This window comes from Balaenoptera borealis, assembly GCF_965194805.1.
Source record: "Balaenoptera borealis genome assembly, chromosome: 20".
NCBI lineage: Eukaryota > Metazoa > Chordata > Mammalia > Artiodactyla > Balaenopteridae > Balaenoptera > Balaenoptera borealis.
Genome location: NC_138879.1, coordinates 44,018,024 through 44,039,092, shown reverse-complemented (window position 1 = coordinate 44,039,092; position 21,069 = coordinate 44,018,024). Strand labels below are relative to the sequence as shown.

Below are 21,069 nucleotides of genomic sequence, written 5' to 3'. Positions count from 1 at the left end.
GTTTAATCTTATTTATAAATTTCAGAATTTTATATACTTGGCTCTTGGTTATTTTTATTAATGGGGTATAGCTGGGTTAGAAATAGTTAATTTCCTCAGAAGTTTGAATTTGATCATATATTCCACCCCCTCCAAGCTAATTTTGCTTTCCTCATTCGATCTGATTCAGCATTTATTAAACACTGATTAATATTAAATTTAGTTTTAACTCCTGGGTACATATCAATAATCAGCAGAAAGAGATGGTCCTAAAGCATGCTGAGTGGCAGACAGAAGCCAACCTTGTCTTGAGCAAATAATCACCACATATAGTTAAGCATGGTTATATGACAGTGCTAGTTAGGTGCTTTTACCATATTTTCCTAATGACTTAAACACAAAAGACAAAACAAAAAAGCAAATACACACGTTCGTTAGAGAAAAATTGGAAAAGCACTCATCACCCTTCATTTTTATCATACTGTTCTAGGGAAAAATATTTTCCAGTATATATTTTCATTTAATTTTCCTTTAAAATGTTCCTCTGTTGACTTTTATTTTTTTAGGCACAATTTGTTGGACTCTAAGATCAACACCCTGTTGTCATTGTGCCAAGATCCAAATTTGTTAAATCCAATCCATGGGATTGTGCAAAGTGTGGTGTACCATGAAGAATCCCCACCACAGTACCAAACATCTTACCTGCAAAGTAAATAAACGTATCGGGAGGAGGATGGTTGATGAACTTGAAACATGTGTGCTGTTAAAGAATGCACTGGCTGAAGAATTCCTTATGAGGAATAGGCTTGTTCACACCTCTCTAATATGCCATTTTCTGACTTTTAATTATGTGTTCAGTACAATAAGTGGTTGACAACTTTTTAACTAAAATATGGTTTTATACTGGGTATATTTTCAGTGAGTTTTAGTCTACTTTGACACTCATTCTAAAAAAAAAAAGTTTTCACTGTGTGTGGGGGTTTTATATATCATCAACTATATAATTTCTGTTAAGACTGAAAGAGTGTCATGCTTGCTATAAGAGTAACATTTGATTTGTTGCAGGTTTTGGTTTTAATGGCCTATGGCGGTTTGCAGGACCCTTTTCAAAGGTAAGAAAATATCTTTTTCTCTATTGACAAAATGAAAGTTTTATTTATATTACTGTTCCTGCTTTAAGACAATATGTTGAAAACCAGAATGATTCACAAAAAACACATATATTATTTTTATTAAAAGTTTTCTACCACAAGATTCTTTCCAAGAGGCAACACCTTTAATATGTTTATATACTAGCTTTTACAAAAAAAAAAAAATTCAACTAAATTTATGCTTGACTTTTCAGAAACGTATGATAAACCTCTGTAAACTTTCTGCCCTCGGTCCCTCATGTAATTGATGATCTTAATGCACACATTTAGGTATCTTGTGATTAGGAAGGAGCATTACATATGTTTAAAATCTACCTCATGACCTAAAATTAATATAATGTTATATGTCAATTAAACCTCAATTTTAAAAATTACATAATGAAAAAGAAATTTACCTCAAGAAAACATTTTTCCTTCCAACCTGTTGCATTAGATTCACTCTTCCCTGAATATATCCTCATTTGCTCCATTCAGTTTGTTCTTTGATTGGTGTTAGTTGATATAGTGCTACATAAATGTGTATTTAATTATTCTCTCTGTATATGGTCTCTCTCCAAATTGATTGAGGTTCCTTGAAGGCAGGACTTCTTTTTCTTCCCCTAGTGCAGTGTTCTAGAGATAGGGGCGCTAAATCAATATGAATTGCATAAATCTTGTTCTAATTTTAACAGTTGAGTACTTAGTTTTGTTTTGTTTAGTTATTACTGCATATCTCTTGATATGCAAAGGCTGTCATTTAAAAAATGGGCCTGAAGTCACAGAAATAAGTATATCATGCGGGAACTTTTGTAGTTTGATTGCCAGTAACTCTCCGAGCCCTTCACAGTATTTAGTTAGTTGAATCTCTACATGGCAGCTGGAATGATGCTCTGCTCATTTTCTCAGTTTTGGAAGATAGACTAGACATCATTCCTGATGATTGGATTGTCTCAGAATTAATTCAGTCTTTGTGCATGGCCTTCAGTAATCACAGGTTCATCTGGAAGCTGTAAGTGTTAGCTGAATAAAATTCCCAGTTGTAAGTCCCATGGTAGTCTACAAATATTATTCCACCCCCTTTTTTTTTTAATGATCTGTAGTACAAAGGAAGAAAAATAGTAAATTAAGCCCAAAACAAAAATTGAATTTATCTTTTTTGGCTTCAAGGGGGATTTACAAAAAAAGAAAAAAGAACAGAGCTAAAATAATGTCCTATTTTCCATTACAGCAAACACAAATCCCAGACTATGCTGAGCTTATTGTTAAGTTTCTTGATGCCTTGATTGACACGTATTTGCCTGGAATTGATGAAGAAACCAGTGAGGAGTCCCTCCTGACACCCACATCTCCTTATCCTCCTGCAGTGCAGAGCCAGCTTAGTATTACTGCTAACCTTAACCTTTCTAATTCCATGACCTCACTTGCAACTTCCCAGCATTCCCCAGGTCAGTAAATGTAATCTTTATATAAATTTGAGCAATAATATTACTATACCAACATTAGGAATTCCCTTGTTATCAGTTTATAGCAGATTTTGCTCCTTTTTATCATGAAATTCATCTCACATTTCTTCTTTACCTTGTAGCTGATTTGAATTTTGGTTTCTGTAAAGCTGTCTACTTTCAAACAGTCATACAAAGATAGTGAAATGTTTAGAGTGTTCACATAGTGTTCCAAGGTTGATAAGTTTTTAGAGTTTAGGCAGGAAGAGTAACCTAAGGTATATGACCCTGTAAGTGAACAGAATTATAATTCCCTTACTAGATATACTAACCTTGCCCTAGTGTTTCTGTGCCTCTGATACAGCATACTGTATCCCAAAAATAAACAAAATATAGTAGTGCCCCTTTTCCCTGCTGCCAGCAACAACCTGAAAATCTAGGAGTAAATAAACAACCAGACAAAAATGCCACCTCAAAAAAATAACATCTTAAAGCCCATAAGCATATTCCTGACTCTGGAGTCACTCTTAGGTCCAAGTGGGGAAAGTATGCCCATTCAACATGCAACTAAGAGGCAGATAAACTGAGAAATAACAGCTAATAGCTCGGGTGGGGCTGAGATAAACAAGATGGCAGAAATGGCAAGCGTACAGAACTCTGGGCTTTTTCAGTGACAAAGCGGATGATTTCTTATGACTCTGGTCAAACCCTGGAGGTGTTATTCAGTTCATTACAGAACTGACGCCATTGTGTATTTATGATGACAGTGGGTAATGAAGGAAAGCTTCCGTTGTGGTCGTGTATTCTATTCAGAAAGATATCTTTCTAAAATGGTTAAAATTAAAAAGGTTTTGTGTTTAAAGTTTCATTATCTGAAAAGTTTACTTATGAAACACCTCATGCTATAAGGAAAAGTTATCAATATTAGATGTAGTCAAGTGTTAGCATGGATTTTCTTTTAAAAAGCCAAATGATGCATTATAACTATTTTGTGATGTTTAAGATCCATAAATAGAATTCCCAGTTTATAATCTCAGTTTTGCATGAATGTTTAAACATATATAGTTTTGAAGGTTCTGAAGAACTTGGCAAATCTAATTCCCAATTCATATTATAAACCATTATATTAAATAACTATATTCATCTATTAAGCTTTGGTCAACAACAAAGCCTTGGTCAGCAGAGGAAACAAATTGTTTAATCCAGCATTTATTTATCAATCACCTTACTGCACCTAGTCAGGTTTTCTCCCCCACAAGAAATAAGAGAAATCTGGCCAACTTTTTTTCCCCATATAACTGTGTTTATTTGGCCTCTGTCACCTATTCCCTAGAACAGTGTTTCTCCAAGTGTGGTCCCAGACCAGCAGCCTCAGCATCGTTCAGGAGCTTATTAGAAATGCAAACGCTAGAATCCCACCCCAGACCTCCTGCACAAGAGACTCCAGGAGTGGGGCCCAGGCGGCAATCTGTGTTTAATAAACACCCAGGTGATTCTTAAGCACTAGAGTGTGCCTGTGATCTTGCCCCATTATCAGCATTTCAACTGTTAAAGCCAGGGCAAAACTTTAAGTTTACTTTCTTCTAGATACTGCAGCCACTGAATTCTTTCCCTCATCACCACTACCCCCCGCCTCCCGCCATAAAATCTTAGCATTTTGGAGCTAGGGGGTACTATAGAGGTAATTTAGTTCTAGGCTCACAATGTTGTGTGTGAAGGGGAGACTGAGTTTAGAAGAGCTAAGTGAATTGCTTTATCACACAGTTCTTATCTAGAACCAAGGCCAGTGCTCTTTCTACCACATTCATTGCCTACTGTATCTGTCATCTTTCTTCCTTCCCTTCCCCTGCCTTTCCCTTTTTCTTTCATTTCTTTCTTTCTGTCTCATTACTTCCATCTGCCTTACCTTAAGTCCACCGCTCCTTTTCTTCTGTAGAGCTCTCTATCGTCTGGGTTAGTCAACCACTGAAGTTAATCACAATTAGAAAATTCGTAGACTGTCTATATTGATCCTCTTGTTTTTAAAGTTTGGTTCATTTTGACCAATCTTTTGCCTCTTGGGCTACTAAAGTGATGTTAAAGCTGTCAAAATGTTTAGTTGTTTTTACATTGACTTTTTTTTTTAACCCAAACTAATTGTCAGGGGTATTTCTGCCCATATTTGCCCACTGATGGAGACAATAAAATAATCAGATTAAGAATAAAGGTACCAGTACAAGTTCTTCTGCTACTTGATTAACTGTTCATGTCCTGTGTTGATTGGACATTAGCCATATCATTTGCTTAGAAAAGTAGTCCTACTCTGTAACCTCTTACTTAGAATTGTTTAGAGAAATCAAAGAATAGCATATGTGGTTTTGGTTACAGTTTTAAACCTACCGTGTCACCTCCAGTAGTTCTCCAAAGATGGCTGCTTGAATAGAGTATAACACCCTGGAAACCTCTGACTATTCTCAAAAGAAACTGAAGCTTTAAAAGTAATACAATTAATTAAGTAGAATAACGGTGTTTTTCTGTCTCTAAATTGTAAATTGTATGTCCTTTGGTTCACCACATTATTTTACTACATGTTATTAGAGAAAGAGTTTATCTTTTCAGTAGTAACTTTACTCTTCGATGAAACCCATTTGTATCTCTAAACTGTGGGCTCATCTCCATGAAAGGATCCTGATTTATTTATCTACCTAATTATTGTGTTTTTGTCATTTGCTCTTAGGGAATACCTCTTACAAGAGTTAATACTCTGTAACTAGGTATGCTGTTTTATATCTTTAGCTCCTTGTAATCTTACATCCCTATCTCCTCAATTCTTTGTGGATCTGAGTTTGCTGATATCAAAGGGCTAAAAGAAGTGATGAATCTAATCCAGATTCATAACTCACTCCAGCATTTCGGCTTCGCTATTTGGTCGTATAGAAACCAGAATATTTCCCTGTCTCCACTTCCATCAGCCAAGTCCTAAGCAGAAGTATTTAAAGAAGCCCTGTGTCACTCCCTGAAATGGAGCATAAGTGTGGCTTGCCATCAAATTACCCAACATCAACCTGCGCTAGTCTACTGAATTTTAAACAGGTGAAAGCTCTGTTTCTTTATGTCAAAAAGCAAAAGTTGCTGATCTGCACACAGCTCAAGCCTTTGCTTCAAACTTTCCCTGTCAGTGCAAGACTTTGCTTTCTAGATCTTTGGTACTTAGCAGGATCGGCCACTAAGCTGTATCTTCTTTTGGTCTCCAATATTCTCTGCTGTCAAATTAGCTAGATAAGAAATTCATGAACCCCCTCGCCCTCCCCCATGAAACACTAAACCTTACTTAGGTAAAAATTTTGGTGATAATTCATCAGTCACCAGCTTTTGAGGAAGTAGCGGTCATTTACATAAAGCAGTTGTCTCTGAAAATCCAGTCTTCTTGACAGATGATCATAGCCCACTTGTCTATCCCCTTAGCACAAGAAGGATTGTTTTATAACTCCATATATAAAATTACATAAATGACTGTCTTCTGACCCCACTCCTAGTAGAAGTTGACTTGGTATCAGTGGAGCCAGTGGACTGTACTCAGAGTTCAGTGCATATGAAATTGTGTTAACTGTGGTCCTCTTAGCCAAATGGACATAAAACTTTGTCTCTTCAGATTTTCCCACATGCCACTATGAGAATCTTGAAGAAAATCCATAATATTTACTCTCTGATAGATAAGAATATTTCAAATTTGATATTGCGATCCATTCTTAGGTCCAGTGTAGCTGAGCTGGACATGAATTGAAGAACCAGGATTAGAACTAGAAAATAAAACCTATCTACTAAAAATGTTATATATGGGACTTTGTCGTGCTTAAGGCCAAGCCATAAATGGCTCTCTTACAGGATGAGCAAAGAAGCCTTTTTAAAAGCCATATTGTGAGTGCTTTATAAACCATTTCAAGTATGCATTCCAGATAGTCTTCCTGTGTCCTCTTTAGATATTAAGGAGCAAGTATACTAGAAATAAAAATCCAGATGGAATTATATGGATTTTAGTACTCATTAAAAAGAAATTAAATAGGTTCATTTCCAGTGTATTAAAATTTAATTTATACTCTACCGAGACCTCCTAATATTTTTCACACTGTAATTTAATTCAGTAAACATTCGAACACCTATTTTGTAGGTATACACTAGGTACGCTGGAACATTTAAAGATGAGAGAGACACTGGTCCCCAGAGACTTGACAGTTTTTGCCTATGGATCTCACTATTTGGTTTCAGCTAAAGCTGTTATTTCCTTCTGAGTCATGTTGTTTAACAAATTCTTTGTGTACACAAGTTCTTTGATTTTTAGGTACGAGATTAATACTACAATGCTCTGTAGAAAATAACCCGAAATCCAGATTTTATCGTGAATTATCCCAGATATTCATTGTTTACTACATGCAAGGGACTCTGTTAGACCCAAGGGAGTGGCAGGGGCTACTAGGACATGAGACCTGCCCTCAAATAGATTTCAGAATAGTAAGAGTGGCAAAGTATACACAGGTAACTATTTTGCCCTCTTTCGTGATCTCTTTTGTACTTATGTTGTACCTTGTACTATAAAGTATTCTGATCATTCAAAGGGACATCTGTTTGGAAAAATCAGGTAATAATTACGGCAAAAGTTTTATAATATATTTTTGACCTCAAAAATATGTGAGGTCACATGTTTTATAATTTTTTAACAAAAATAAGCCTGTGATCTATTTTAAATGTTTTTGCACTTGAAAAAAAAAACTTTAATTTTTTTCTTTGATCACCTTATTTTACTGTTAGTGTTAGAGCATGGATTTTTTAGAGCAAAGACCTATTTAGTTGAACTTTATTCTAAATTCACTTCTTTCACTTTATTTTGGGGCTACGTCCAGGCCTGTCAGTTATTCAGTCACTTTGCTTCTGTAATGCAGACCTCCCTCCCAGGAAGCCGGGTGGATCAGCTAGGAGTTGTAAGGATTCCTACCCAGTAGTGCTGACAGCTGTGTGCAGAAAAGGTTAGTTTATCAAAACCATTTCTCCAAAGGGTAGACTTAGTCACACTTCCGCTGTGCTTACCAGGTTTAAAATGTCTCCCTCTTAGAAGAAACTTAGAGGCCTCTATTTTGAGACTACTTAAAATCTCCAAAACAGTTTTAATGTTTTAGGGAACTGCTTACCGTATCCCAGACCTTTATTTGGTATATTCTTGATTTGCTTTTTCTTCTTTTTTCTTTGTTATTACCCTATATTTAAGGGAGAAAAATAATTTTAAACTGAGCAATTGCTTGGTGTAACTTCTGCTAATTTTCCATTTCATTTTTTAGTGTAATTCTTGATTTACACTAAAATTCTTATTTCTAATAAAGGTGGTAAAAACACATCTATCTGTAAAATTGTAAGTTCTTCCATTTATTTAGAGATTGTAATGTTTGGGAAATTAATGGTCAGAGTTCAGCAATTAAAACAAGAATCCTCCTGAAAACCAAGGAAAATAATAATTATCCAGTATCTAATCATATTTCACCCTTTAAAAATCTTACAGATATCACTCACTTTTGTTTTTTCTTCCATTCTGTGTCTGTGAAGCTTCTCTGCCTTGCTCTAAATCAGCAGTTTTCATGCAGCTGTTGCCTCATCAAGGTACTCTTTACTTTTGTCATCTTTGCGCGAAATACTGCTTACCCTGCGCTCATCCTGGGCACATGGCATGAGACTTCATTCACCAATCCCTGTAAGCAGAGTCTGGTTCAGGCACCTAAAGAATTTGTAAGGCCATTACTGTAAGGTCTGGATGCTTACGGTGCCACAGGGCTGAGATCTGTCTCGATGAAAGAGCTGTTCATGCTCCCCCTGAGCACTGAAGATGCCGTCCCAGCCCTGGACTAACACAGGCAGCTGAACAAGAAACTCCAGGGAGAGTTAATAGAGAAAGGAGGGTATGTGGTTTGGGGAAGGGTTTTTAGCTTAGGAAGTATTTATTTTCCCCAAATATAGATACAAAGCCAACCCCAGCATTTCCGTAGAAATTAAAGCTGGCTGTCCACTCTGTCACCCGTGTTAAAAAGAAAGGAACGTGGTCCTTAGTTAGCTTAAAGGACTAAGAAGAAAAAAATGTGATACACTTATGTCTAATTTATAAAAGATGCCTTTTCTTTCTTTTACCTTTCGGTAGTTAGTATACAGAAAGATTAGACCTGTATAGAAAAAAAGGTGTTAGCAATTGATGAAAGACCATTACAAATATTTTTTAAATTCTTATAGTCACCCTTTTGTATATCTAGCTCAAAATATGAATTTTCTAAATATATATTTAACACGTTTCCATCAATGTATTACTATAGCATAAGAACAAGCTATAGTTATCTTTTCTTCTAAGAAGACTTATATTTCTTGCTTATTTACATTAGCGTCAGTAATTTTACAAATTCTAGTATAAAATTCAAGTCCTATGCGTTTGTTCTAAAATTCCTTTCAGCACTTCACTTGGTCTTTTTTTTTTTTTTTTCAGGTATTAGGAACATCTTAATTTATGCAGTAATTATCTGTGTGCAAAAAGTCTTCACCTAGCCTATCTGATTCTTCTAACAATCCTTTGAAATAGGCACGTCTACTGTTATTTTTTAATTGCCAGATTAAGAACTGAAACCAAATAAGAGTTCTGATCCAAACAGACTGGAACCTGGGTCTTCTGATGTGCCTCACTGTGTGTGTAACAAATGAGCCTTCTGACAGCTTTGCCTTCTCATAGATGCAATAAGAGTTTTCTGACAGGTTTGCCATATGATACATGTGATAAACTAAGCAATGCAGATTCAGGGAACTTACTATCGCCTTGTGCAGGTGGTGGGAGGTTTGGATTATTACGTCTTTTATTTTTGTTGAAAAACTTCTCACAAATCACCTAACCCATTTTTCCTCAGCTTCTCAAGAGCTAAAAGGGATTCGATCTTTTTATTATTTCATGAAAATATTAGGTTCCAGTTTGAGAAATCATTTTGGTGTTTAAAAAAATAGGTGACTTTTTAAAAATTATTTGTCAGCCTGGAACTATATCCCTAGTTGTCCAAATAAACCGTGATACCTGCCTTCAAGGAACTCACGTTTGAGCAGAGGAGATAGACATATAATAGATATATAAGTTATTTATATATGTTATTTAACTATAGTGTAATCTAATAATTTTTTTCCCACTTAGTTCACTGAATTTTGGCCAATAACACCTTTTATTTAGGATTTTATCTTTATCTGGAACCACCACAATTCACTGAAGCACAGTGCTTATTCATACACTGCTGTAGAGAATCTTCAGCTTCTTCTGCCCTGCATGTTGTTTGTAACTGGCTGCATGCTTAACCACAGCATATCTAAGGGAATTTAAACTATCAAGTCAGGACCACAGAGGTTTTTACCTTTATTTCACTTGGGTGGTGGCCTTTGGATTTCTGTCACCTCATGGATTTCTGCTTTTGTGCCCACTGAGAGTCAAAAGGGAAAGCCAGTGCGTAGGGGCATAAGAGAGACCAGGATGCAAAGCCTCCAAGCAGCCTTGATGAGCAGGAGTGCAGCACCAAGGTCTGCTCACCAACTTAAAATATAGTATGTACCAAAGCAGGAAGGATCTGTCTCCAATTGGGCAGTCAGGCTGATAATCTGAGAGTTTTTCCTATAGAATGTTGAGACCAAATCTTTCACTACATTCTAGAAAGGTTTCTAGATTTATTTTCAAAGGGTTAAAAAGAAGAATGCTGCCAAAATTCTCAAAAGTGAGAATTATGCTTAGAAACCAGGATACTGGTATCATTCTGTTTCATACTAACCTGGCTTTTTTCAAGGTGCTATTTTTTGGTATATATATAATGCTTTTTTAAATTGATTTTTTAAAAAACCTCCAAGATTTTTATGTCAGCTTCTCCTTAGATCCTTAAATAAAACACCTTTGCTGTGAAGTTGAACTTAGGAATCACAATCATGCCACATTTACCTGTGTGTGACTTGTAGGGTTGGGTCACTAAGTAGGAAGAAAACATATACACAAAAACAGGTAATGAATTGAGATGAAAATTGAGTAAAAGTGGGACATCAGCCTCTCACATAGCATTGAAGCTTTGGGTTATCAGTGACAGTCCTAGGTCAGTGATACTTTAAGAATTTTAATTAAAAGGAACGTATGCTCATTAGGGAAAAAATTTTAAAATTCAGCAAAATAGAAGAAAAAAATCACCTGTAATCCCACCACTCTTAAGATAATCACTGTTTATTAACATTTTGGTGCATCTCCTTCCAATTTCTTTTCTTTATGTAGTTGAGGTCACAGTATGTGTAAAACTTTATTGCTTGCTCTTACCCTTAACATTTACTGGGGTGGCCAAAAAGTTCATTCGGGTTATCCCATAAGACGTTATGGAAAAACCCGAACGAACCTTTTGGCCAGCCCAATAAAATTTTATTTAGAGGTCTGAAAGTCACTTGCTTAACAAAGCAGGAAATGGAATATTCTTAGTATGTCTTTGAAGAAAAACCTTCACCCTAGTGACTTACTCTGATTATAATTTATATAATTTTAATTCTTAAGAATTAAACTGAACAGGCCCTTGTCCTCAGATAGAAGCTTTGCTACCTTGCAGCGTGGTGACTGCTTTCCCCCCCCCACACCCCCAGAATGAGCCATAGTCCAGCAGTGGCAAGGCTGCACCAAAGGTGGTCACACAAGAAAGAGCCCCAGAGTGGAAGATTGCTGGCAGAGGGCCACTGGCCCTCCAGTGGTCATCAACACTGTGTCCCTCCTGATGACCATCCCCTGGTTGTTTCAAACCCTTATCTTTAAAGTACTAGTTTTGCCCGAATCTTATTTCCTATTAAGGAAATAAACCTAGATAAGGAACTGTTGGACTTGAACTTGTAGGCCACATGCGAATTTGAGGAAATGGAAAGTCAAATACTCAGACAAGTTCATGATCACTTCAGATGGGAGAAGCTAAAAAAAACTGTGTCTTTTCCAATAAAAATATGGCGCCACCCCACTGGAGATCAGGGGTTGCATGCTTTTTGGCTCTGAATTGCAGCCATCACATTTAAAGATGGAAACATCAGTTCAACCAATGTTTGTTGAAAAAGTCGTCAACTAGATCTTGTAGGAAAATAAAAATGAATGATGAACGATCTTTGCCCTTCTAGGTGCTTTTATTCTAGTAGAGAAAGTATGACATATACACAAGTTCTGATAATATAGGCAAAATATAAATGCCATATAAAAACAGGCAGAAAAAAGGGGAGGGAGAAAATAGTTCTGGCAAGAGACAGGAGAACGCATCATGAAAGAAACAGATGAGAAGAAATACGGGTTGCATTTTATCTTGTAGAGATTGGTAAGGCAAGTGAAAGAGCTGCACAAACACACATTACAGAGTCCAAGGCACATTCAAGGGATGATGAGCAGTCTCCTTTCAATTTTGTTATTTCTTTTTTAAATAGCTCTGGAGAAGATGCAAATAAATATGCAGAAGAGAATAAAAATCATCCAGAATTCTGCGACCCAGAGAAAAGTTCTTTGAACATCACAGTGTATTTTCTTCCGTTTATCTTTCTACCCGTAGGATTAGATTGGAACAGATTCAAGAGTGGGTTCACTATGCTTGCCTCCTGGAGAGGTGCTGCTGACATTTTTAATGATGCACTCACACTCCCAGCCCAGTGCACTTTTTCATATGCCTGTGTTCCTCTGATAAGCTCAAGACAGCAAACCTCTATGGAGCCTGTGTAAACCAGACCGTGTGCCTGTAGATGCCTCATACTCTGAGTTGAATTCAAGGCTGAATCCAAACAAAGATGTGTGGCTCCTAGAAGCAGGTCATCACAGATCATTTCCCGTTCAAGAACCAACAAACAGATGTGTGGGTCTATGTACATTTTCAGGAACATAAATACTTTTTGACTTGAAGTACTATTTTTTGTCCAAAAATAGAAATTTTTCCATTCTCAAATTTACTGTTTATTTTAAAATTCAGATGGTACAGATAAGAATAAAGTAGGGAATTCCCTGGCGGTCCAGTGGCTAGGACTCCACGCTTCCATTGCAAGGGGCATGGCTTCGAGGAACTAAGGTCCTGCAAGCCGTGTGGCTCAGCCAAAAGAAAAAAAAAAAGAATAAAGTAAAAATTACCTGAAATCACACCATCCAGAGATAACATTTTTGGCAAATGTTTTCCCAGCCTTTTTGTTTGTTTATTTGTTTATTTTCCCCTGTATGTGGATTTTTTCCCCCTAATCCAAAATTATAGTCATTTTTCTGTATCAGTAAATATCAATCAGTACTTTACTTTTTTTTTTTTTTTTTTTTTTATTGGCTGCATTGGGTCTTCGTTGCTGCACGCGGGCTCTCTCCAGCTGTGGCAAACAGGGGCTACTCCTCGTTGCGGTGTGCGGGCCTCCCACTGCGGTGGCCTCTCCCGTTGCGGAGCACAGGCTCCAGGCGCACGGGCTTCAGCAGTCGTGGCTCACGGGGTCTAGAGCGCAGGCTCAGCAGCCGTGGCGCATGGGCTTATTTGCTCCGCAGCATGTGGGATCCTCCCGGACCAGGGCTCGAACCCGTGTCCCCTGCATTGGCGGGCAGATTCCCAACCACTGCACCACCAGAGAAGTCCCAGTACTTTACATTTTGATACAAATTGCTAAAATACTTTTTGCTTTCCTACCAATAGTTATGTCAAAGGTGGGTATAATCGGTCTAATTATTTTAGTAAATTTTATTGAAGTATGACAGAAAAGCACACAGATTATAAATTTACAACCTAATGAACTTTTAAGAAGTAAACATACTTAAAAATCCAGTATCCAGATCAAGAAACAACATCGCCAGCACCCCAAGAAACCATCCTCATGCCCCCTTCCAGTCACTTCTTCCCCAGAGGTAACCACTATTCTGTCACCTGTCTAATTTGTAATCTTTACTAATCTGATGAGTAAAAAATACCTTGTTTTTGCTTCTAGTTACTTTTATGAAGTTACTAATTAGATTATTTATAAAAATACATTGTAGGGCCCAGTTTGAGGAGGTTTAATCTCCTCCATGAGAGAAATAAATGGCATCTGTTAAAGGTGCAGAACAAAAAATGACTTGCCAGAGTTGAAAAGAAGATCAAAGCAAAAATTCTACAGTATGACCTTTCTGATATATTATTTTCTCAGTAAATATTTGAGTTCCTTTGGGGTAGGCACTATGATTTAAAAAATAAAAAGCATCTACCTTTCTTTGAAATGACAAATTTCTGTACCTTCTGCAACTACAGAATATATTCTGTGTATAAACACCAGTAAGGCTACGTGGCTAGAAGCTGACCTCTGCTGGAAGCTTCTGGTATGATTTGGAGGAAGGCGTTCTAGTCTTTGGTGGCTGCTAGCCTTTCATTCAGCTCAAGCCTGACTGCCTCTAGCTTTTCCTTGCAACTTCTCTGTTTTGTTTTTTTTTCTTCCTTATGCTGTTTTTCTGCCACGATAGCAAATTTTGCTTAACAAAGTGTGAGGTTTTCTGTGTGACAAGATCTTTGTAAACACTCTAGCAGCTGACTATTAAAATGAAGGCAAAAACAATACACCAGGTTGTATCTCGTATACAAATCGTGAGATTCAATCCTGGAGCTTAACACCACAGGAGAGGGGGTAACTGGCTGCTCTGTTTCTCTCCAGGAATCGACAAGGAGAATGTTGAACTCTCCCCTACCACTGGGCACTGTAACAGTGGGCGAACTCGTCATGGATCCGCAAGCCAGGTGCAGAAGCAAAGAAGCGCTGGCAGTTTCAAACGTAATAGCATTAAGAAGATCGTGTGAAGCTTTCTTTCTTTCCTTTTTCAAACAGACTTAACTTATACGGGCTCTTCACTAGTGACCCCTCACCACCGTGCTGTGATGCTGCACTTCATGTTTTATTATGAGCCCATCCAGTCTGCCATGTTGCCAGATGATCAACTCTTGGAAGCGTTGCCTAAATTTAATGCTGCTTTTTTCTTTAACGTTTTTTTCTTCTACTTTTGGTTTGTCTGGTTTAAGCAAGTGTTCAGAACAACTGCAAAGAAAGTGGGAGGTCAGGACACTTGAACTGAGAACATCCCAGTTGTGAGAGAGGATGATTTCTTGAATACTGCTACTACTGGCCAGCTATGAAAGCCATTTGCACAGAGCTCTGCCTTCTATGTTTTCCCCTTCTTCAACATACAAAGTAAAGTGTTAGTCTTATTTACACACTTTTCAAGATAGAAGTTTATGGGAGAAATAATATTATAACCCCAGTATGTTTAATCTGACTTTTAGCTGTGGACTTTTTTTTACCTTACAAAACTGAAGAACCATAGCAGTCAAGCCTCAGTGACTTCATACCATAAAGCCACAGGCGAGGTACTTTGGGGGGTGGGGGAGGAGGGATTTAGTATTTTGTAGTGGGTTCTTAAGAAAAACTAACACTTGAGTATTAGCAATAATTACAGGAAAATAAGTGTAACCACATGTATCTTAACATTACTGAATTAAAGAGATGAGTTCTGAGGCCTTATCCAAACTCAGTCATCCAAACAAGTTTATATTTTTCTCCAGTTGATTATCTTTTAATCTTTAAATATGCTAAAAGTCGTTTTTGTTTTTGTAAGCCAAAACTATACTAAGTATAGTAATTATACATTTTTCCCTTCCTCTTCTTCTTTCCTAAATAATTCCGAGCAGGGTAATCAGTGAACAAAGTGTTGCAAATTGTTCCTAGGAGGTAATTTCCGTAGATGGTTGCATTAGCTCCATACAAAATGGAATGGTACGTGACTATTAGAGTAGACGATGCTTTTATCTTGTTTAATAATTTTCCCAGAAACATAGAATGTGGTGTATATTATCAAAAATTTTTGATGAGATGTATTTTAAATGTCTTGTAATCTTTCCTCTCCCCTCCAAAAAATCAGGAATCTCTTCAGCAAAAACATTCGGGTTCTATATGATAGAATTGCATTTAATCACTGTGAAAAGACTGGTCAACCTGCATTATTATGACAATAGGGGACCTTAAGAGTTGCTGCTATACTGAATGGTATGGATTATCATGGCATTGGAATTTCCATAGTAATGCAGATCCAATTTCTTTGTGGTACCTGCAGTGTGCAAAATAATTTGACTTCAGTGAATATATTAGTATCTGGATGTTCCAATTTAGGACTAAACCATATTTATTACAAGAAGATATTATCCCCCTATTCCTGGGTTCCCTTTATACGTTAAGGTGTAATGGCTTTGGGAGAGAAGAAGAAACCTAGGGGAGGGGGAGTTTCCTGAAGTGCTATTTCATGAGTGGATTTCAGTAAATTAAATTCCACAGCTAAATCAATGGTACATTTAAATGTTCTGATTTTAATAATATAACACACTTCACATTTATCCACACAGTAACAATGTAATATGTTAATGTAAATAAAATTGCTTTTGATATTCAGAAAATAACAAGAATTTAATTTTTTTAATTTGTTTACAGTCCTGGGAAAAGTAAAAACCGTTAGCTAAAATGAAAAAAACCTTAGTGTCAATAGTTATTTTGACACTGAATTGTTGGGAAATATTGAAGACAGGTGCAATTAACTAAACTTTTGTTTTTAACTATTGTAGACGCTTCATTAGAATAGAATGTTTATAATAACAGAGCAACTGAGATGATAAGGAATTAAGACTAGAGCTGAGTTTAGAAACAGATCATTAACAGCCCGGTGCCAAGGATGCCAAGCTGCTGGTAAGGTCCACGTTCCCCCACACCCCAGAGCTTCTGGGGTGGGCATCACAACTTCCTGGCTCCTGGAATAAAAGGCAGATGCGAGCCTTTAATCATTTGGGTTCCATGTTTTTCCCTCTTTGTTGTTGGTTTGGTGCAATGACAGTTGGTAGTGTTATGCTATTTTGCTTCTCCTATCAAAATAGAGGAACTTCCAAAGGTTTACCGTTAAAAATATTGATCTTTCCATAAACAAGTTTTCCAAGGTATGCTGTGTCTTAAATTTATTCGTTATTTCCCTCTAGTGTAATGAATGGATGAATTCACTTGAAGTACCTCATGAAATTAATGATCTGCATTGCACAAATCAAAATTGAGCCTTCTTTGAATTGCAAAAATACTTCTTACCAGTACACCCTGGGAATTTGAAAACTTATTAAGGTTTAAGATTTACCTTGTTTGAAGAACTTCTGACTTTTGAGGAAAATCTAGCTTTCCAAGAAACTGAGATGCACATGAGATAAATCTCTCACCAATATGCTTCCTCTGAGAAATGAAACTGTTTTTTAGGCCTCGTACTTACAACCTGCGCAAGAAATTCTGAAGTTCATAGTAGTTTGCCCATTTTGCATAATTGGATGTAAGTTCTATAAAGTAATTTGTTTGGGGTTTGTGGATGTTTCCCCTGACTTTTTAAAAAGGAAAACATTAACTCACCATGTTTTTTGGCATGCATGATCTCCCTGTTTTATCACTGCCCTGTCCCAGGGGTGTGCCCTTGTTTGCCAGCACCGAGACCCAGTTCACTAGCTTTGGGGGAAGTGGCAAGTGCTCCGTCCTGCATCCACTCAGCACCTGTCCGTTACTGGGTGCCGGCTCTGTGCAGGTCCTGGGCCAGGGCTGAGGACGCCACAGAGAACAGCCAGCTGCCACCCCCATGAACGGATGTCCTGGGGGAGACAGAATGTAAGCCGGCAACCCTCCCTGCTCAGTGGATTTTAGGGGTTTTCAGTTTTGTTTTGGCTTTTCTGTTTTTTTGGTTTTGTTTTTACCTCCCACCCCCAACCCAGGCATAATGAGGCATGTCTTATTCAATGTTACGCAACGGACTTACACAAAAATTCACTCTTAGTGTCAGCCACACAGCTTTTTTTAATGCAGTATATTCACCTGTAAATAGTTTGTGTAAAATTTGACAGAAAAGTATATTTACTACACTGTAAATACCTGTGATGATATATTGTATTATTTTGCTTTTTTGTAAAGCAGTTAGTTGCTGTACATGGATAACAAACAAAAATTTGATTATTCTCGTGTTAGTACTGTTAACTTCTTCCTGCGACTGCGTTACATCATTTAAAGAAAATGCTGTGTATTGTAAACTTACATTGTATATGATAACTTCCTCTCTTTTCCATTCAGGCCCAAACTTTGGCAGTTCCCTTGTCTACAACCTCGTTAATATTGTAAGCAGTTGTACGCCAGCAGGAGAAATACTGCCCAACAGACAAAATCTACCATTGTAGGGGAAAACTGTAGAAATCCATTTCAGATCATTGTTGTTCCCGTCCCATTTTCCTCACTGTGTATGTACTCCTCCCCTTTTTTTAAAGTAAAATGTAAATTCAATCTGCTCTAAGATGTGGGGAGTTATTTAATTTCTTCACATGCATCAGCTCTGTTTTCTCACTTCCCCGCACTCCTCCCTGATCTTTTGAAACATTAAGGCCGTTTCCTTTCTTTTAAGAATGTCTTGGGTTCTCCTCAAACCACCATCACCACCCCCACTCCATGGGAAGGACCTTTCTATTTCCAGAACCTCTCTAAACGAAAGGTAAAATAATTTTGGTGAAATGTATAGGGGAGAAAAAAGTTTCCCTCGAGCCTCCTAGGGGTCTCTGGCTGAGTCTGAAAATTAAACTGATAAATTAATAGGAGAAAAGCATACACATTTATTTAATATAAATTTTACATGTCACAGGAGCCTTCAAAAAGAGATGAGAAGACCCGAAAAAAACAGTTAAGCCTGAGTATTTCTATCCTAGGTTTGATGAAGAGTGAGCATTTGTGTAAAAATCTGATAGGTCAAAGACTATGAGGTAAGTGCGGTGAAGTGCGGGAAACCCAGCAAGGCCTGTTCCAGTTCTCGAAGTCCCTCTGTCTTGTCTTCAGAGATAAGGATGCTCCTTTCCTCCGGGGTTAGGGAGGGCGCCTCTCAAGTGAAGGTTTTACGACCTTTTTTCAGGAGAGGATGGCAGGGGAAAGGTCAGAGAAACCTTCCTGCTTCTGCCATTTCCTCAAGCTCCTTCGGTGTGCCGTATTTTGAGGTCACATGTCCTGAACCCCATCAAATACTTTTTTAGGGCCTGCCAAACTGAGGGGTGACTCTGTTCTCTGGGCTAAGGTGACTTTAGTTCTTTTAAAATGAGCAGTCAGAAATGCCAGGACACCCCGAGATCAACCAGAGGGCGTATATTAGGAGCCCACAATTCTCTCCAGCTCTCAGCTCTCCCCAACAGAACCTTCCCGGGCACAGCATGTGTAAACACTGTCAGACGCTTTCCATGGCTCCACTGCTGCGAGTTTTACCATTTTCTTTACCCCATTATGTGGGCAGCTCCCAGATGGAGAAAGAATGCAGCCTAGACCCTGTGGGCAGGACAGAGCTGATGGCAAGAGTGTCTGGTATGTTAGACAAAGGGCTAAAAACCATGAAGCAGACACCTGCAGGTCTGAGGCAAGTGCTGGTCTGTTTACGGAAAGACTGAGAAAGCAGAGGAAACTCACCTGGAGAGCATGCCAGCGCTCTGGGCCAGACCTCCGAGGCAGAGTGTGCATACTCTCCAGGGGTGGGGTCCTGGGAGGGAGGGAAAGAAAGAGCCTGTGGGGGGGGGGGGGGTGTTGGTGTGGCTGTAAAGCTTCAGGTGAGTTCTCTGGGCACCAGGCTTAAAGACCGCTGAAAATTCAAGTACAGTTGACCCTTGAACAGTGGAGTTTGAACTGCAAGGGTCCACTTACACACAGATGTTTTTCAGTAGTAAATACTACAGTGCTTCACGGTCCGTAGTTGGTTGAATTCAGAAATGAAGAGGGACAGCGGATGCAGAGGGGACCGACTATAAATTATACAGCACCTTGTTCAAGGGTCAACTATACTGCAAATAGCTATCTTTTCCCTCCAGGCTAAAGCATCGTAATCAAAGTAGGAATGCCTTTGGATGATCACCTCTCCATCCCTGGACAGTAAGCTCCTTGAGAACATTGACAATATCATCCACCGTTTACAGGCCCGTGTGCCCATTTTTGCCTGCACAGTTTTGCTTTCTGGGACAGTCCAGGCTAGTCTGGCAATTTTGAACTGTCTGGCCAGAGAAGTTTATCCCCAAGGGGGTTTGGGTAGGGCAGAAACGTGCTGGAAGAATAGTAAAAACTTAACCTACAACAAAGAGGTAGCATCGCAGTGTTCCTTTTTCCAGAAAAAAGTAGCCCATCCCTCACCCCCATGCCCCAAGTGGTGGCCAGCATCTGTAACACTTGCCCTCACCCTTCGTTCTCCCTTGATTTCTATCTGTGAAACTTAGCCTGCACGCTGCACGCCAGAACACACAGTGGCATCCAAACTCTCTCAAGGGCAGTTGCCCTGAGTAACATGCCAGGCCTGTCTTCATTAGTCAGTCTTCTTACTAAAGTAAGTTCCACTTAAGACCCTTTTAGCTGCCAATTTAAAAGAAGCCGTTTCACAATGTTGATTCTGTTTCTGTAAATATTAAGCCACACTACAGCAACGTAGTCCCCGTTTGTTTGAATCTCTCATCCTTTGTTCTTTTAAAAGTACTGGCTAATCGTAAGTGGATATTTCATAATGTTAATGTGGAATTGTAATTTTAGTAGATTTGGCTTTTTTTTAAAGTACCTTCTAAAAATCCGTTTATATCTTGTAATATGTACATATGTACATACACCACATATATGTATATATGCATATTTAAAATTTCCAAAGACGCATCATACATTTAAATTGGGCCAAATTTTTCTAGGTCCTTTACCATTTGTTTATGCTGTGAGTCAAGCTAGTCATGATAAAGAGAATCCTGTGGGGTTACAGAGTTCAGACATCCCCCATGGGGGCCACTTCCTCCATACAAAATAGGAAAGTCACATCGGAATCTTAATAGGGCCCCTTCCTGGTCAGAGGTTCAGAGAGCATTCCCCAACTTAAATATGTTTAAACAAAGAAAATGTCAACAGAGGTAACCTCAGCTGATTCATTCATTTGTTCAAAGAAACATTTTCAGTTACTATAATTGTGCCAAGCCCTTTGCCAGGCACTGCAGATGCCAAAAAAGAAGAAGAAAGCTTGGTCTCTGCCCTACGCGAGATCACAGTTTAGTCAGGGAAACAGCCACGTAACCAGTGAGCACAGTGTCCAAGGTGTGGACCAGTGACAGGGTCGATGACTGAGGAGTTGGGTCCTGAAGAATGACCAAGAAGTGTGTCCAGGTGGATATGTCCACTGAGCAGTTGAAAACAGGATTATGGAGTCTTGAATGTACAGGGGGTACCTGAGGCTGGGGACGACCTGGCCCAGAGAGCACGTGTCGCATCCAGGCGGAAATGCATCCGGGCAGACAGCAGCGCACCAGAGACGAGACTGGCTCGTTCTGTTCTTATTTTCCTCCTTTCGTCCCACTTTGGGAAATGCGCCCTGATTTTGTACATTTAAAAACTCCATGAAGGCATGCCTTAGCCCCAGAGAGCAAAAATAAGGGTACTCTCTTTTTTTTTTTTTTTTTTTAATT

The 21,069-nt window shown here is 38.4% G+C and overlaps 1 protein-coding gene across 9 annotated transcripts in view; it reads left to right on the top strand.

Moving 5' to 3' along the window:
* The window catches only part of NF1 (neurofibromin 1), a 260,230-nt gene extending 242,331 nt beyond the window's left edge, over nucleotides 1–17,899 (top strand). For 5 of the 9 annotated variants that reach the window (XM_082371271.1, XM_082371274.1, XM_082371276.1 and 2 more), the window contains 5 exons: nucleotides 546–688; nucleotides 1,045–1,091; nucleotides 2,338–2,554; nucleotides 7,468–7,551; nucleotides 14,219–17,899. In XM_082371271.1, coding sequence (XP_082227397.1) covers nucleotides 546–688; nucleotides 1,045–1,091; nucleotides 2,338–2,554; nucleotides 7,468–7,551; nucleotides 14,219–14,361 — 634 coding nt within the window. In that variant the 3' untranslated portion in view covers nucleotides 14,362–17,899. The remainder of the gene's footprint in view (nucleotides 1–545; nucleotides 689–1,044; nucleotides 1,092–2,337; nucleotides 2,555–7,467; nucleotides 7,552–14,218) is intronic. The other 4 variants (XM_082371275.1, XM_082371273.1, XM_082371272.1 and 1 more) reach the window with 2 other exon arrangements.
* Nucleotides 17,900–21,069: the final 3,170 nt, after the last annotated feature.